General features: G+C 38.6%; 1 protein-coding gene across 1 annotated transcript in view; it reads right to left on the bottom strand.

The window, feature by feature from the left end:
- ABCA4 (ATP binding cassette subfamily A member 4) overlaps positions 1 to 16777 on the bottom strand; it is a gene marked incomplete at both ends in the record, with an annotated part of 65842 nt that overhangs the window by 10717 nt on the left and 38348 nt on the right. The window contains 17 exons of the mRNA XM_079535275.1: positions 1575 to 1690; positions 2923 to 3100; positions 4016 to 4185; positions 4669 to 4743; positions 4852 to 4957; positions 6076 to 6108; positions 7056 to 7150; positions 9175 to 9364; positions 10385 to 10483; positions 11098 to 11222; positions 11588 to 11826; positions 12337 to 12385; positions 12789 to 12994; positions 13604 to 13694; positions 14448 to 14635; positions 14876 to 15013; positions 15938 to 16077. Coding sequence (XP_079391401.1) covers positions 1575 to 1690; positions 2923 to 3100; positions 4016 to 4185; positions 4669 to 4743; positions 4852 to 4957; positions 6076 to 6108; positions 7056 to 7150; positions 9175 to 9364; positions 10385 to 10483; positions 11098 to 11222; positions 11588 to 11826; positions 12337 to 12385; positions 12789 to 12994; positions 13604 to 13694; positions 14448 to 14635; positions 14876 to 15013; positions 15938 to 16077 — 2238 coding nt within the window. The remainder of the gene's footprint in view (positions 1 to 1574; positions 1691 to 2922; positions 3101 to 4015; positions 4186 to 4668; positions 4744 to 4851; positions 4958 to 6075; positions 6109 to 7055; positions 7151 to 9174; positions 9365 to 10384; positions 10484 to 11097; positions 11223 to 11587; positions 11827 to 12336; positions 12386 to 12788; positions 12995 to 13603; positions 13695 to 14447; positions 14636 to 14875; positions 15014 to 15937; positions 16078 to 16777) is intronic.

Below are 16777 nucleotides of genomic sequence, written 5' to 3' on the forward strand. Positions count from 1 at the left end.
GATTTGTGACATACAGGAAGATGTGAAAAGTTTAAATTCTTTTTCAGCTCCAGAGACAGATCTTATGGATTTTTTTCCAATTACCCTACTACAAAGCTAGAAGGAAAATGATCTAATAAAGACATACAATCACTAATTAAATTATAGAGGAAGTAAATTCCAGTCAGTCTTATAAAACACTATTTTGACAACAGAAATGTTCCTTCGAAGAAAAAGAAGTTGATGTTTTAGTACCGTTTGCCTTTGGATAAAATACTGGTAAATATTTTAGTATTGCTTGTTGTTGAAGGAAATAAGCATAACATACATAACAGAAAGGAGCAAGATGATATATCAGGTTTACAAGACCAAGTTTTAGTAGCTGGAGCTGCAGATTTGGGTTCAGCTCCATGTCAGACCAGAGCCAACTCCAGCCAACTCCAAACTGGACCCACTGCTGGCCAGAACTGAGCGACAAGCAACATTGGGTGTGCCTCTGGAAGAACAGATTTAAGAAAGGGAAAACTACTGGGCAACAGCAACTGGAAGAAAGGAGTGAGAAAATAAAACTGCCATGCAGTCACTAAGGTCAGTGTAAGAGGAGGGCAGGAGGTGCTCCTGCTGTGGAGCAGAAGCTCCCTGGAGCCCAGGAAAAGCCCATGGAGAAGCAGGTTGTTGCCTGCAGTCATGGGCACTGCACAGAACTGATCTCCATGTGCAGCCAAGGAGAAGACCCCAGTGCAGCAGTGGTTGTGCCCTGAAGTAGGTACAGCCCATGGAGAGCCCCTGCAGGAGCAGCCCAGGGCTGAAACTACAGCCCATTGGCAGCAGCCAGAGGTAGGGGCAGGAGGGCTGGGGGAGTTGCTGACTGCAGGGACATGTGCTAAAGCAGCACGCTCCTGAAGGATGGGCCCATGGTACAGAGTCATCTTAAAGCAGTGCTTGGACAGCTGCAGCCTATGGGAAGCCCGCACAGGATCAGTTTGGGAAGAACAGCATCCCGCAGGAGGGACATCACATGAAGCAGGGGCAGAGACTGACCAGGACAAAGTGTTCGGGGCTGACTGCAGCCCCTATTTCCCATTCCCCCCTGTGTCATTTGGGGGGCAGGAGAAAGGAGAGGGGGGATGAGGGGAAGATGCTTTTTGTTTGCTTTAAGTTTTCACTGTTCTATTTTGCCTGTGACACTACTTGGTGAGTGATACCCTGTCATTATTTCAGCCCACCAAGCTTTATTCAGCATATTTTCTCCTCCCGTCCTTTTGAGGACGGGAGTGAAAGAGTGCCATGGTGTTTAGCTACCTACTGCAGCTAGGTTAAAGCAACACAAATGAACAAATTTAGTTTCCTAAAAGGATAACATGAAATCATGAAAAGTTCTGTGAAGCCATGATGAAACTCTTTTTAAGGCACGTGACCAGACAAAGAGCATAAATAACCCGAATCGGGAACAGAATCCAGGTCTCTCCTACATTGTACAAACTCAATTTTATTTCTCAAAGCTGGATTTCACTAAGTACCAAGTTCAACAACACAGAATCATTTCCATGTGAAAGATAGGGCTCCATGTGCAAAAAAACACCACGAAGACTCACCCATACAGAAGCAGCAAGGCAACAAACACAGGGAGGTTAGTCCGAGAAGTGTATGCTTTCTTCTTGAATCCAATGAATATAACCACAACCAATCCAGCACTCACTGCATAATTCACCTGCCACATCACAGAGTGAATGAAGATCAGTGTGTAAGACTTGAGGAGATTTACAAAAGTATCCAGATCCTATAAATTATTCTCAAAGGATTTTGTATTGAGGAAAACTGGAATTAGCAAGACTGATTAGATGCTCAGGCTTATGGCTCAACAGGCCTCTGGCAGCACTTTACATTTTTCTGTAATCTTTCTACATCTTTCTACATTTTACATCTTTTATCAGATTGTACATCAAAAATAAAACATGTTCGTTTGATTGTTTCAAGGTCCTGCTGGCAGGCTGCCCACAGAAAAAGACAGTGAGTATGCAAGGAGATGTGATTTCTGGTGATGTAAAAGCTGCATAGGAAAGAAAAAGCTAGTAACTTGAGCCACATTCCTGGAATGAAGCTAAACTGATTGGCCAATTGATGCTTGGCCAATGCTCTCCTCAATTTCTCTGTTCAGCATTAGTAATGTAGGACTACTGCAATACACAGAGCTCCCCATGAATACTGAAAGGCAGCACTGCACAGAACTGCTAACTCCAATAACTTTGCACTATGCTGTCAAGGGCCATGACCAAGCAGAATTCCTGACTGAAGGGATGTTGCTGTGACCAGCAAGATTAAGAAACTCAGAGATCTGCTTCTTTCCCCTCATTTAATATATTCATGTTTTGCTTTATCTTCTCATCAAAAAACACTTTCTAAAACCCAGAAAGTTTGGGGCATTTCAAAAATTTCTCTCTTCTCCTCTTTTCTTCTCTCCTCTCCTACGTTCATGCTTTTCTTACTGGATAAGCCCTTAGGCTCCATCTTTGCTGAAAAACCATAACCATAACACAAGCTCTTTTGCTAGGCCTCTAGCAGGCAAAGAACTTATTCCTTCAAGAGGCCTGGGGAATAATAAGAGGATATCTGAGCCTTGTTTAAACATGTCTGGGCCTGTGCTCTAAATCCTTTTGAAACAACACAATGAATGTGATTCAATGGCCTGAACAAATACATTCACATTATTTTAGACACCCTAGAGCATTTTGTCTGTCTTCCAGCTATCGTTCCAGCAGCTGATCAATCTCCTTAGATATCTTGTATATCTTCAAACACTAACAGAGGGTAGGGTCTGTGACTATATTCTGGCAAAGGCACTCTCCCCTGGTATGTAAAGTTGCACTTATTTAATTCGAATTAATTTACTGATTATTTCCTAGTTAATGCTGCAATTACAAAATGCGATTAGCAGTTACTCACTATGTCCCACATGAAGTTAGTTAGCCAGTAGATAGCAGGGCTAACACCACTAACAAACTGGAGATGCTTGGCTTTTGTCACACGTTCTTGAATCAGGTATAAAACAAAACTAGCTGGAATAAAGGACATGGCAAAAATGACACAGATGGCAACAACAGCATCCACTGAGGTGGTCAGCCTATAACAAAGCACAAGAAGGGACTGTGAGCAAAGGAATGCAACATAACACTATATTAGGATTTGGGAAAACTGGCAGAAATTTTAAGATCTGAAAGTAATAAAGTTATTGGAGAACTAGAAGATTTTTTCAATTTCAAAATGTGCTAGTGTCTTCCCATACTGTACTGAGGACAGTAGCTAACAAATGTGGATAACGACAACACAACGTCTTGTTTTTTTCTAATTGTCTTCATTCACTGGAAAATTTCAGCTCCTACATATATCAGTTTGACAGCCTTTCCTGAATGGTGCGTCTCAAAGTAGACAATAAGGCATAACAACTGAAGTGCTTGGGGTCTAGGAGAAAAGGTACTCGAAGAGGTAAACTGCAAAGTGAGATGAAGCACAGATCTTGCCTCTGTGCTAATGCAAAAATTTCCATTTTCATTGACTTCTGAACCTAACAGTAGATGTTGAGAAGGAAGTCATATCTTAAGAATGCCTTTTTCTATCAACTATGGCTGTATGCTGACACTGGCACCAACAGTGGTTATTGTCTATTGCCTATCTGTAGTTACTTAGAACAATTTCTGACACCTTTTTCTTACGATCTCTATATTTTTTCTCTAAGAGATCTATCAGCTTCGAAGCATGAACAAAGACTTCTGAATCTGACCTTTAATCTTTGAAATCAGTAGAAACATGCAATCACGTATAACCAATGGCCATAGCTCCTATGTTGGGTGAAAATAAATATTTAGAAAAAAAAAGAATGGATTGCATATCTAACTCTTGGTTAGAGAAAAATTTTGAGTAAATTACTCCATGTTCTATCATCTGAACTACTCCTCCTCAGAGTGCGAGCATACTGGTGGTGGTAAGCTGACAAGAGAGAGAGGGGTAACAGACAGTAGCAAAATACAGTCAGACTTACACAGTGACTTCAGAGAGCTGTTCCTTAGTGAGGTTCAGAGGATGGTTTACAACAGTGATCCCATATTCCTCAGGGGCTTGGCCAGTCCGCAGATTCGCTCTAAGGACTGCATTATTGGCTACGTTAAGGAAACTAACCATAGCATGCCAGCCTTTGTTGTTAAACCACACCTAAAAGAGTCAAAAAGCACAGATTCATTTAAGAAGCTTTCACTACTAACCCTGAGCTGCAGGAGAGCAGCTGGCTGCCTTTTATTTACTTTGGTGGCAACTGTCAACAGGGAAGACTCTAGCACCAGGTAGCTCCTGGGCAGAGTCCAGCAGGAGGAGCTCCTATACCGTGCTTTCGGCAGAGTGACTGCCACGCGATTGCCAAGTTATTTTGATGAAATTTTGAAGTTCAGCAGAACTTCAGCAGTCCTACTCAGAAGTACTTAGGGTAGTAAGAAGTACTAAGAATATGGGTTAAAAAAAACCAAACATATTAAAAATAACTGCAAATGCATTAACACTATTATTACTTATAATAAATACAGTAATTCAGCTCTTCTTAAATCTGAGAATTCCACCATCAGTATTATGGTGGAATATTCCATCTCATTATTTGAAGTCTATCTCAAGAAAGTAAGTTTGCAGATTTTTTCCAGTAAATACCTTAATATTATCTTCAGTTTCCATGTATTTAAGGAAATTAGAGAACTCTTTAGCAGCAGCCAGTGAAGTTTGACCCTAAAATAAAAATGAAAAGGTTAAAGACCAGTTGTCCAGGGGAATTCCAGGGCTGAGGGTTTCCAACTTTGTAACAATTCTCGGGTAAAGAGACCAAACAAATCTTACTCCTGTGACATTCATCATTCGGCCCAGATTACTTAAAAAATTGACAACTTCATCTCCAGAAACATGAAGGATGGGAAGCTTTCCTCCTATAGAAATTCCTCCGTACCTAATAAAGAGAAACAGCAACATCAGCCATTTGTGTCACTGACCCAAAACTCCATAGATTGATGTGGATACTAAAAAGTCCTATAATATAAGATTATTTACATACATGATACAATTTACATATAATAATCTCCAATCTTTTTCTAGTAACATGTATACGGCATTAGATCTTGCTTGCAAGTAGTTATTATATCCATCTTCGAGGGGTTCACGTTGAGATCCTGAGAAAATTATTATTCAGATAGAATACTTTGGAAAAAAATCCTGTCTATAGTTCACAATTCTCTGGATCAAGATCATTAACATGCAATATAACTGCTTGGATAACATGAAGTACTGAGGACAGAATGGACCTCCAGTTAAAATTTCATCTCTCTTGAGAGGAAGAGGTATTAACCAATACTGGTGTTAACCAATACTCTGTAATAATAAATACTATTGAATGATATTGATCAAAATTGAATCCCATAGAAAGTAATGTTTGCAGATGAGCAAGGAGATAACTGCTGAAGGAAGCTGCTTCTACCCTTGAAGTGAATTCCTAATGCTGATGAAAAACCTATGTTCTTCAAACTTATCAGTCATTTTTCTAAGCTTAGTATCTCCAAGTGTAGTCATCACATTGGGGTTAAATGCTCTAATGGAAGCATGGAGCACTAGTGGAATTTGTTTTATAACTACTGCACATGTTCTGAGAGGGAATAAGGAGTTGCATTTCTAATCCTCCATACTTGGCAGATTGCTGCCTGAATTTGTCACCTCCAGATCTTTTTTTTTTCTTTTCTGCTGCACTTTGAAAGAGGCTCATCAGGGCACTCACACAATGAAGTGCTGTACTGTATTGCAACTTTCATCACTCAAATTCCACTAGTCAAACCTTGTAGATAATAAAATTGTGACAACTCCATTGTGTGTCTCTGGCCTTCACACTTGTGGGGCAGTCCAAACAAATACAACCCACCAACCTACTTCACACCGCAGTCTTCTCTTTGTTCTATGCTATCACGCTTATTTCATGCTTCCCCTTGTCCATTCAGAGAAACATTGTGAGGCCCCACTGTTAAACAGAAATTCTTTGTTTCTTTATTTACCATCACCATCTGTGAATTAGTTTCTTACCTTTGCTCATTGACCCAGTATTTGCTCTTCATGCTGAAACAGACAAAGAGAATTCTCTCTCTTAATGCACTGAACCAAAGTCACTGATACACTGTCAGGCCTAAATGGAAATTAAAGATGAACTCCCATGCTTTGCAGATCTTTAGTTTTCCAATGCAGTGGGAGTTTTTTGTTTGTTTGTTGTTAGTATGTTTTTTTTAAAATCTGCAGATTACACTGAATCATTGGTTGTCAGGACTTTAGGTGTTCATTAAGGTGGGCTTATTACTTTTAGTTTTTTTATTTTCTGATATGGTTCATCTCCAGCTCATACAGAGACAAGTAGTAGTTCTAAATACACGCATACTGTCTCTATCCTAAATCTATAGTAAACTGATTTTAAAAGATGCATCTAAAGCAATTCTGACATGCCCAAAGAAGAATCAGTTAAATGCAGCTAGCACGTAACTAATATGATGGAAATATCAAGAACTGTTCTAGAAATTGAAGAGAGAGCAAGACCTGAATCAGCAATATTAAGCCATGGACAACTGCACAGCCAGCTACCATGCAAGACACTCAGACAAACACAGGAGCTAACAGTAGGTAGATGCACCTAGGTTATATTACCTTACTGCCCTTTAGAACTTCAGAGAAGCAAATTATAATTAATTAAGGCAGACAGTCAAACTGGTGTGGCTACAGTTCTTCAGGAACACAAATCAGAAACTGCAATTCACCATTTCGTTCATCACTGGCACAGTTGCTGCTAACATGGCATGCCACTGACATCGAAACTTAGCTCTGTCTATAAAGGAGCAATTGGTTACACAAACTGTTAAAATAAAAACAGTTTAACTCCCCTAAAATAGATATCTCCTATTCTTAAGTCAGGAATACGGACATGATGCTCAAGACTACACAATGCTGCAACAAATCAGATGCTATGTTCACAGGCAGGTATAAAATGTCACGTGAGAAACAGAGCAGTTCATGCCTACCTCCCTTTTATCAAAATGGGATATGTTTTCACCAGAAAATCTGAGATGTTTCTGTGAGTCAGATCTTGAAGTATTTCTGTGCTGTGCTGCACTCTCTAGAAAAAAGAGAAAACCCATTCAGCCACATGAAGCTTTGAAGTCTCTAAACCTGTTGTTTGTCAGTAAAACCATAAAAGCCTTTATAACAGGGGAATTGTTCAGTTTCACAGTATCACTGAAACCAGAGTGGGTCAACACATTTTCTAGCCCAAAAGTCCATGCAGAGATCAAAATATCACAGAAATTTTCAATGCCTGACACAAAACTGACGCAATTCATTCTGAAACTTGGCCTGAGTTATTTGCAACAAAGGCCAAGGTTGCTCAAAGCTTTCTCTTCACTGTGAAAGAAGGAGCTTTATCAAAAACATTGAGGGCCTAGTGAAAATAAGGTAATTCATTGTTTCCTACAATGTAGCAAGTTGAAATAAGAATACGAAAGTCAGAAATCTACTCAGCTTCACCAGCACATTACATACTTTGAATGAATTTTTTTTTTTTTTGCAATTACATCATCCATTAACTTCAAAGCACATTGATTTCTTCTCAGAGCAGAAAACGCTTTATAACAATTTTAGAGCACAAACAATGCAATCTGAAAATGATATTCCCACTTTCTGTGGGAACATCTCTATGGACATCTTTGTCCAGAAAGTGACAGCACTGGATTACACAGAAATTTGCATTACAAATCTGTCTGATTCTAGGTAGTTAACAGGAAGATTGGTAGCATACTCATAGTGCCTTCATCAAATGAGGTAGTCATGCTTAGACCTACTTCCCAATTATTTATATACAATTGCTTCCTAGAAGAGACTTAAATATGAAATGTATCTTCATGACGCGTTATGCAAAATGATCGTATCTTGCAAAATGATTGGGATAATATGTTATTAAAATAATATATGCCCCGTCGAGGACTAGGATCCCCACCACCACCTATTTTGTATCCTATTTGCATTAGAAATGTTAAATTATCTTCTCACATATGAGAATTCAATATGCAATTAGCAAAATTCAACTTTAAGATTACTTGGAAATATGAAATACCTTTGGATGCTATTAATAAGATCATGATGTAACTACTTTATTCTTTTTTTTTTCCTCTCTCTCTCTCCACACAGAAGAATTCTACAGGAATTTGAAACTTTGCTTTATTATTTTGTGAATAGCAATAGTGAAACAAAAACAAACTTTGATTCTTTTAATACAACACACCAAAGACTTGGATTCAGAAACTGATTATCCTGGTGCCATTAGTACAAAAAGCTCTATTTTAGTAAGTCATCTTGCTAATGTGTGCAAGCCTGGCAAACATGAACATTAAAGCTGAACAATTTGCACAGTGAGCTATGAGAGTGGTTGCAGTTTTGTTTTCTTTAAGTTATTGGAAAAATACGTAGAAAATGCAAACAACTGACTATAATTCTCCTTTGTTCATCAAACAATTTTACATGCTCTTCAAGTACATTTTATAAAGGATGTTACTAAGTTTATTCACTGATAGGAACAGGTAGGAATGCAGCTATTGTCTCTTTATAGGATCAATGGTTACTAAAGTACTACATGTACATGCATACAAAATTCATTTCACTTGCTTACTAGTTTCGTACTAGAAAAAGAATTAAAATACATGTAAAAAAATGGGATTGACTTAGCATTCATTTTCTTCCTTTTCTTCTAAATGAGATGACTCTACTCCACAGTCTTCCAAATTATGACATTTTTCCTTCCTCCCTCCCTCCCTCCCTTCTCTCTTTCCATCTCTTGAGGAAACAGAATCACTTACATAGAATTGTTCTTTTGGGGTAAGAATTATTTTTTTTTTTTATATTTGATTGATCGTTAATTTTTTTTGTGATGTTCTTCTGAATGAAATGCTTGCAAGTTGAATGAAAACAGTCATCATATCTCATATGATTTTTATGTGCAAGCTCATACCTCCAACTGTTCCTGCTCCCTTAAAAACCATACTCAGTTCTTTCCATGTATATTTCCATGGCAAGATACTTAACACTAATCCCTTTTCTACCACTTACTGCAAAACTTTTCTAAAAGTACTGATAGCACAGGGACGCTACCTGTGGTGGTGGGAGGCCTCCAGCTCCTGGAGGGCATTCTGGCAGCATAGTTAGTTTCTTGTGAGTGCTGCACTTGCAGGAAGGCGAAGGATTCTCAGAGCTCCACTTCTGAATCAGCAGGAGGCTGCTGAGGTTAGGATGAACAGCAGGTGTATTCCAGGCAGTAGGCATATTGTTGCATGGGTAGTTCCTGCATAGAGGAGGAGTCTTTTACTTGTACTTTAAGAGATGAACTTTAAGAGCTGAAAAATCTACAAAAATCACAATGTTTTCACTAGACACCTTCAGATCTTGTCTAGTGACTTATGAATAATAACATCACTTTCTAGTCCTTGATAAACATAAGTACAATCTCCCTCCAAACTTCTGCCAAATTTAATGCCTTCAGGTTACAGATGGGAAACTGAAGAAACAAAGAAACTGTCTGACGAATCAGTACACAGAAAAATCAGTGAGGAGACACCTTTGCAAGGAGATATCTTTCTCTTTTCTCCTTACTCGTGCAGTATCTTTTCTCTCTCCCTCCCTCTTTTTTTTTTTTTTTTTTTTTTTTTTTTTTTTTTTAATGTCTCCTCCTGGCTTGTTCTGTACAAAAAGAAGAGAAAATAGCCACAAAAATCAAGCTGCTGATATCAGGGCTGAGAGAAAGGTAGGAGAAAATGAATGGCAAAGAAGAGTGTCACAGTGATACTTCAAATCAGGGCACATAGGCCTTAACTTAATATAAATTTAACATTAAATAAAGAGATCTACTGATGCAATTCTCAATTCAGAGTGAAAAAAAACTCTGAATCACAAAGACTGCCCTATTAGTACTTCACTATCCAAGCAACTGCTGAAGATGTTGTTTCCAAACATCACTGGAAACAAGAGGAATCTGAAGGCACTTACATGTGGAAAATGCCAGGGAAGCTGTGAAGATTTGGGCTTGATTCCAATCTCTTACTCACACATTTCAAAGTTGCTCCTAATACAAGGCCACAAGAGCTTCCAGTTATTCACATGTAGCACTGTGACTGACTTTTAACCCAGAGGAAATATTTTCTTGCTGTTTGTTATTTTTGACCCAATACCAGATATTCTTGCCTAGAACAAATCTGAAGCGTTGGCTCTAGCAAAATGTCAAGCCAACTAATTATTTTTCCACTACTCCAGCACTACTGGTGATATCCTACTCGTCTATTTCAATAGATATTAGCTGGTAACTTACAAAAAAGACTGATTCTTCAAGCAGCGATTTCCAAATCCAGGTTTATTTAAGAAAGCATTAGTGAGGGAGACCATCTGCTCACTGCCAGGACGCTCATTGCTAAGGGAAGAAGACGAGACTTTCTCCATTGGAAATAGTTAAAATAGTTGAACTAGAATATACATAAGCAATTGATGAAAGACAGCAATATTTCAGAATCATCTAGCATCATGGAGCACAGGCTGAAACAGCTAAGCACCAGCATTACAAAACCTAAGATTCTCTGCTTTCATCTTGTTTTCAAAGCTGTACTCAAATACGTACTGATTATAAATAATCCTATCACAGGTCAAAAGATAAGTTTGAATCTTGTTCTTTGTAATATAAGATAATGAATAAAGGAGTAGTTCAATAGCATATGAGGAACAGTCAAATTTCTTACTGTACTGGATGTCCCGTTAGGATACCTAACTTCTTATGTGCTGAAGTCATGAACTCAGGTAGGAAAAGGAGAATACAAAACACATATAATAACTGAGTCCTGCTGGTTAGATATACTAGCAGCTGTTCCGCACTTGCGCCAGTTTCATGCTATTTGAGATTTGCTGCGGAATTCCTCCTTTCTTGTACTACACAGAATGAGGATAGCCTAATAAGATAGAGCCTCATGATCCTAAATGCTAGTGAGTGCATATGACAGATTTACAGTATATTTATTCATTGATTCTTCATACCTGAAGAAAGTAAACTGTTGTCCATAGATCCAAGGGTCTAAGGTTAAGGCAGGATATTCTCCAAATGGAGGAATAATGACTGTAAGCACTAAAGACAGCAACACAAAACTAGCAGGCAGGACAATCTGCAGGGGACATGAAAACATCACACTCAGACATACGCTGTAGAGTGACACAGTATACAACTCACACATAAATGAAGACAGGACAGCAGGATTTGGTTTAGCTACCATCCACCAACTATTTCATTTCCAACGATTTCAGTTAAGACTCTGGTTGTCAAAGAACTGTATGCTGGGTTGATAGTGATTAAATCATGTACTTGGTGAGGATTACAGATTACAGGCATAAAGAAAAACGGTGAGAGGCAGAACAGCTGGAACCATAATTCAGAACAGCTATGGACTACTTACAGCACCTCTGTGCTGGGAAAGGCAGTGTTAAGAACACTGTGAGAAAACAGTCAAGGACACCAGCAGTAAGACAATACCTGTGTTAGGAAGTCCTTGTAGCTGCGGGAGGCATGGTGGAAACGTTTGATGAACAGTGCTTTGAACTGCTGATGCACAAGTTGAAAACCTTTATACTGCAGGGACCCTTTGCCTTCATTTTGATCTCCTGCTATGCCTGGCATTTGAGAAGTGTCATTGGTTTCCACTGGAGTCTGTTCAGCTGTTTTGTTCTCAGTAGAAATTTTGCCAGGAGTTGAATCATTTTCTGGAGTGTCTCCTACATTAAGAAATGCACTTAATAATAGGAGTTATCCAGATGAAAAGTTACAGAGAAGATGATTACTTCCATATATGCAAACACAAACACTTCACTGAGCTCCAGATTTTAACAAATGTATATATCACATCAGCAGATTGCTTTAATTACAGTTGTTGCAGTGCAGCTGTACCCAGCATCATCATACAGGTTAACACTCTTACTCGGCTGGATTAACTAGTTAATCCTGTATGTTTTTAATGGACTAATGGTCACCAAAACATTTCTTACAAAAACAATTGATATCTGGGGGCTGGATCTTACATTTTTACTTGCAGAGCTAAGGCCTTCATCCAGTAAAAATAAAAGTATTTCTGCTAACTTCATCTGCTTTCTCATATATCATGTCAAGACCTAAAAACAGGTGTTCTCTGACCAAATGCATTTTGGTGAGAATTTCTTAATACTTGGTACTTAGAATACAGACCAACCACAAGAAAATTTATTAAATACTGATACATAGATTTATACCTGCTTTTTGCACTTCAGGGTCAGCTTCTGCTGTGACCTTTAGGAAAACCTGCCACAGACAGATACATCTGGTTAGGAACAGAACATTAACCTGATCTGAAACACAATATACCATATGTGCCATAAAAAAAAACTTGGTACCTTTTCAGTATTGCTTATTACACAATCAGAGATCTCTCATGAAATATATCAGAAAATAAAGAAGTGAACAACTTAGATACAAAGAAAGAGATTTCAGGCTAATGAGCTACGCTCCACAAGGCTAACGTACAGTCAGGCCTGGATCCCTTCCTTATGTCTATTCTAATGACTTTCTGAGTGTGCTACAGCACATGTGACAGGTTTTGAAGGATATTTAGGAATTAGTAAGGTTACTTGTTAAAGAGCAGGAACAGTGTCAGAAAACATTTGGGGAACACACAGTAAGATCAGCAAATGTTTTAATCTGTTACCTCTTCAAGTGGTGTATCTGAAACTCCAAAACTGCTAAGTCCCAGGTCATCCAGTGTTTCCTCCAGTTCTCTGAAGAGACTGGCATAAGATCGCTGTTTAAAGTGTTTATTGGGCAAAAGGTAAACAAGTTCCTGACCAATATTTTCAATTAATTTTGCTTCTGGGATATGATGATGAATTACTTCTGCTAGTTCATTCAAATCTCCTGTGAAAAGTCAAAACAGTGTTCCAAGAATGTATATATAATCATGCACAGCACGATTTCAGAAGCCGTTGCTTGTACTATACAAAAAAACCCAAATCGTTCTATGATGTAGCTTTAAGGTACCTCAGTTAATTCTGTAGATTGACTGGACCATGTTCCTAATTACGGTTTCAGAATGATGTACTGGGAACTACTTCAGGTCTGTAGTAAAACACAAGACCTTCAGGAATATCTACTTAATTTCTTTGACATAAAAAGGTGAAACTGACTTTGTCTGAGAAAACCACTTTTCTTTGCTCTAGACATGCTTCAGTTTTCATTGTCAAATAAAACATATTTGGTGCAGAGTTGTTTTAAATTCAGTCTATACTTTCAAAGCACACAAACTTTCAGTTCAGCAGCTGTGTCTGACACTATATGATCTCTCCCAAAAAGGGACAATGGTATGCAAAAGCATAAAAAAAACCTTACTGACTTTTACAATTAAATACAAATGTTAGACAAGTGCTGGAAAAGTGCACCTCAGCAGCAACGATCTGCGGGGGTGAGACTGCAGCACAACAGGAGACATTGCCAGGTGCCAGAATGCTAAACCATCCCACATCTTACCACCTAGCTCCTGTTCTTGAGTTCCTTCTTCATTGTTGTGTGCGCAGCCGGAACAGGAGCAGGAACACTGAGATCCACAGCTACAAAGTGACTAGCACGGACAAGCAACAGAAGGAAAAATGGAAGTGCTTCAGATACATGCAAATAAGATGTAAGGGTTCACCAGTTTCAATCAGTGAAAAGTATGTCATCTGGAACACCGCACTGAAAGTCATTTGAGAACTGAATTCAGCAACACAGAAAACATAAATCCTCCTGCACAAGTTGTGTCCATCAGTTTTAAATAACATGAAAATGTCTGAGAAAAAGCAAAGAACAGTGGCCATAAGTATAAAGATCATATTGGTATTAAGACTAAAAGTGCTACCAACAGCAGAAATAATCCAGATTCATACTTCTCAATTCTCAGTCTGATTAACTATGAGTATGTTCTATAAGTAGAATTTAATTTCTACTTGCCTGGTATTTGAGCTACTTTCAACAGAACACTATGTTTACAACCAGTATACTTCAGGCAGAAAGACCAGTATATGCACAGAGGCAACTTGACAGGCTAATGCCCTAGTATGCATAACTGAAGAAAGTGAACTATAGACCACTGAAGGCTTCATGTCCACTGAGCTTGCCCTGCTGAATTTATATTCATAAAATCAGATAACATTATTAAAGATATTTTCATGCAGACATATAATTTCATGAGGTATTACCAAACTTTGTCATTGCTTCCTTTATTCTGGACTCAGTTTTACAGTCTGAAGTAGCACTTGATTTCTTTCTACTTTGGTGCAGGGCATGAACATGAATGTTTCAGATTACACGTGCAAGGAGGAAAGAGCATACTTACTACATTCCTTCCAGTTCTGGTGTTCTTCACCTTGCGAACAAGGGTGAGGTAGAAGCCAGATCCAAAGCAGTTCTTGAGGAATACAGGAGAGCCTGAGCAGAACAGTTTCCCTTGGGATATGATGGCTACCCTGTCTCCAAGGATGTCTGCCTCATCCATGTGATGGGTTGAGAGGATGATGGTTCTGCCTTAAGGGAAGAAGGACTCTCTCAGGAACTCAAAATGGCACATAATTTTTGGCAATTAATGCAGGGTCTTTTTCTGTACCCAGCTTGTACTCACAATTCACAACAACCACAGCTGTCTGCTCAAAAAACCCTATTAGCATGTATGCCTTTCACTAACATGTTTTAAAAAGCAGGCACTGTATCTGTACAGAGTCTGTAACAGGTTCTTAAAAACTCAGTTCACTCACTCAAACCTCTTACCTGAACGGTACTTCAGCAGAAGATCCCAGATAGATCGCCTAGAATATGGATCAACTCCAGAAGTGGGCTCATCCAAGACCACCACTTTTGCTTCACCAACAAAAGCAATGGCAACAGACAGTTTCCTTTGCATTCCACCTACAAGAGGACATTCAGGAATCTGAAATGAACTATGCAGGAGGTAGGGATGTAACTTCCAGAGCTTCTCAGAGTTGGGACAAATTGGTACAAATAAAACAAAATCCATCCTGAAAAAGAAATGCTTCTACAAAGCTGAATCAATGGTTACATTTTTATTGTGAAGTACAAAGCAACTTTTTAAATGGAATTTATCACTTCAGCGTGACATTTTCTAAAGCAAAAGGATGAAGATCAGAGATTTTTCATGTGAAACTGGCCAACTTTTAAAGTGGCAAACTGGACAAAGTAGTATAAGAGTTCCTGGCTGTTTATTCAACTCAGCTTTTGAATCTGGAATTAAGTATATTCAGATACACTACTTGCACTTTTACTTCTAGAATTAAAGGAGTATTCTGCATTATTCTTATTGACCCAAGCAGGGGATCAGGGGACCAATTACCTGTGTTCAAGAAACGTTTAGATGGGACATTAAGGGTCATGGTTTAGTGGGGAAATAGTGGTGGTAGGTGGATGGTTGGACTAGATAATCTTGGAGGTCTTTTCCAGCCTTGGTGATTCTATGGTGGCATAATATTTAATTTGCCTTGAAATAGTAGACATTGATTTTGCTGTTTATATTTTGTATTTGTATTTTTTTTTTCTTACACTGATAGATATATTTTTGATATATTTGTTTAAATAGAACAATTTTAAATATATTTGAATGTCAAATTTTTAGAAGCAGAAACTTTAAGGAAAGGTAGTGTCAGCTTTACTATTTGTGTACTTCCATTAAGCAATATCTTTGAAAGTGAAGACCACCATAGTGCATGGTGATGTGGCAAAATGCAGCCTTAAATATGGAATTCAATACTTGAGTTCATCACTTAAAGGCAAGAAAAAAACAGCAGAAAAAGAAACTTCAAAAAATCTGGTGGGCACCTGACAAATTCTGAGCCTCTTCATTCCTTTTATGAATGAGGCCCATGTCTTCTAGCATCATTTCCAATTCTTGCTCAGCTTCATCCTTGGATCTTCCTTTCAGTTGGGAGTAGAACAAGATGTGCTCTGCTACAGTAAGGCTGTGAAATCAGACGGAAAAGCACCAAGGTACTTTAAACAAATCAGCAGATTTTTTTCCAAACAACAAAAAAATAGCTATAGATAGATTGTGCTGAAGAAGGAGAGGCTGCTTTGCCCCATATCTGAATCATAGATATTGTTCAGTATCAACACACTTCACTTAGTGTCACAGGACCTTCCTCTGTCTTTTCAAAATAGAAACTGCTACCAGAGGAACAGGCATAGTAGGCATCAAGCTACCCATGTACCATAATAAAATGTAAGCTAACATGGACAGCAGTAGTGAGGAAGAAAGGCTGCTGCTGGGATGACCAGAAACTGATGGCAGTGAGGCTGCAAATCATCAGATAGCCAATTGTTGCGTGGTAGTGCAAAATGGGCACAAAAATATCCTGCTGCTACCCTCTTGGTCCAGACCTTTGTCCTTCAGGAAAAAAAAAAAAAGTGTCCTAAAGTATAGCGCATGAATCACCAAGTTGAACTCCTGCCAATCCACACTACAGCATAAAACAATACAAAGAACAGTCATCTTTGCAGCCTTCTTTGTTCCCAGCTAAATGATGCAATAGAATTCTACTGCGGACCAACAATAGCTATCTCACAGGTGTGTTAAGAGTTAGTACCTCTGAGATACACCTACTATCAGCACAGCAAGAGAAACCATACAGGCTGTGGTGATAAGCCACTCATACACCTTAA

This window comes from Tetrao urogallus, assembly GCF_951394365.1.
Source record: "Tetrao urogallus genome assembly, chromosome: 5".
NCBI lineage: Eukaryota > Metazoa > Chordata > Aves > Galliformes > Phasianidae > Tetrao > Tetrao urogallus.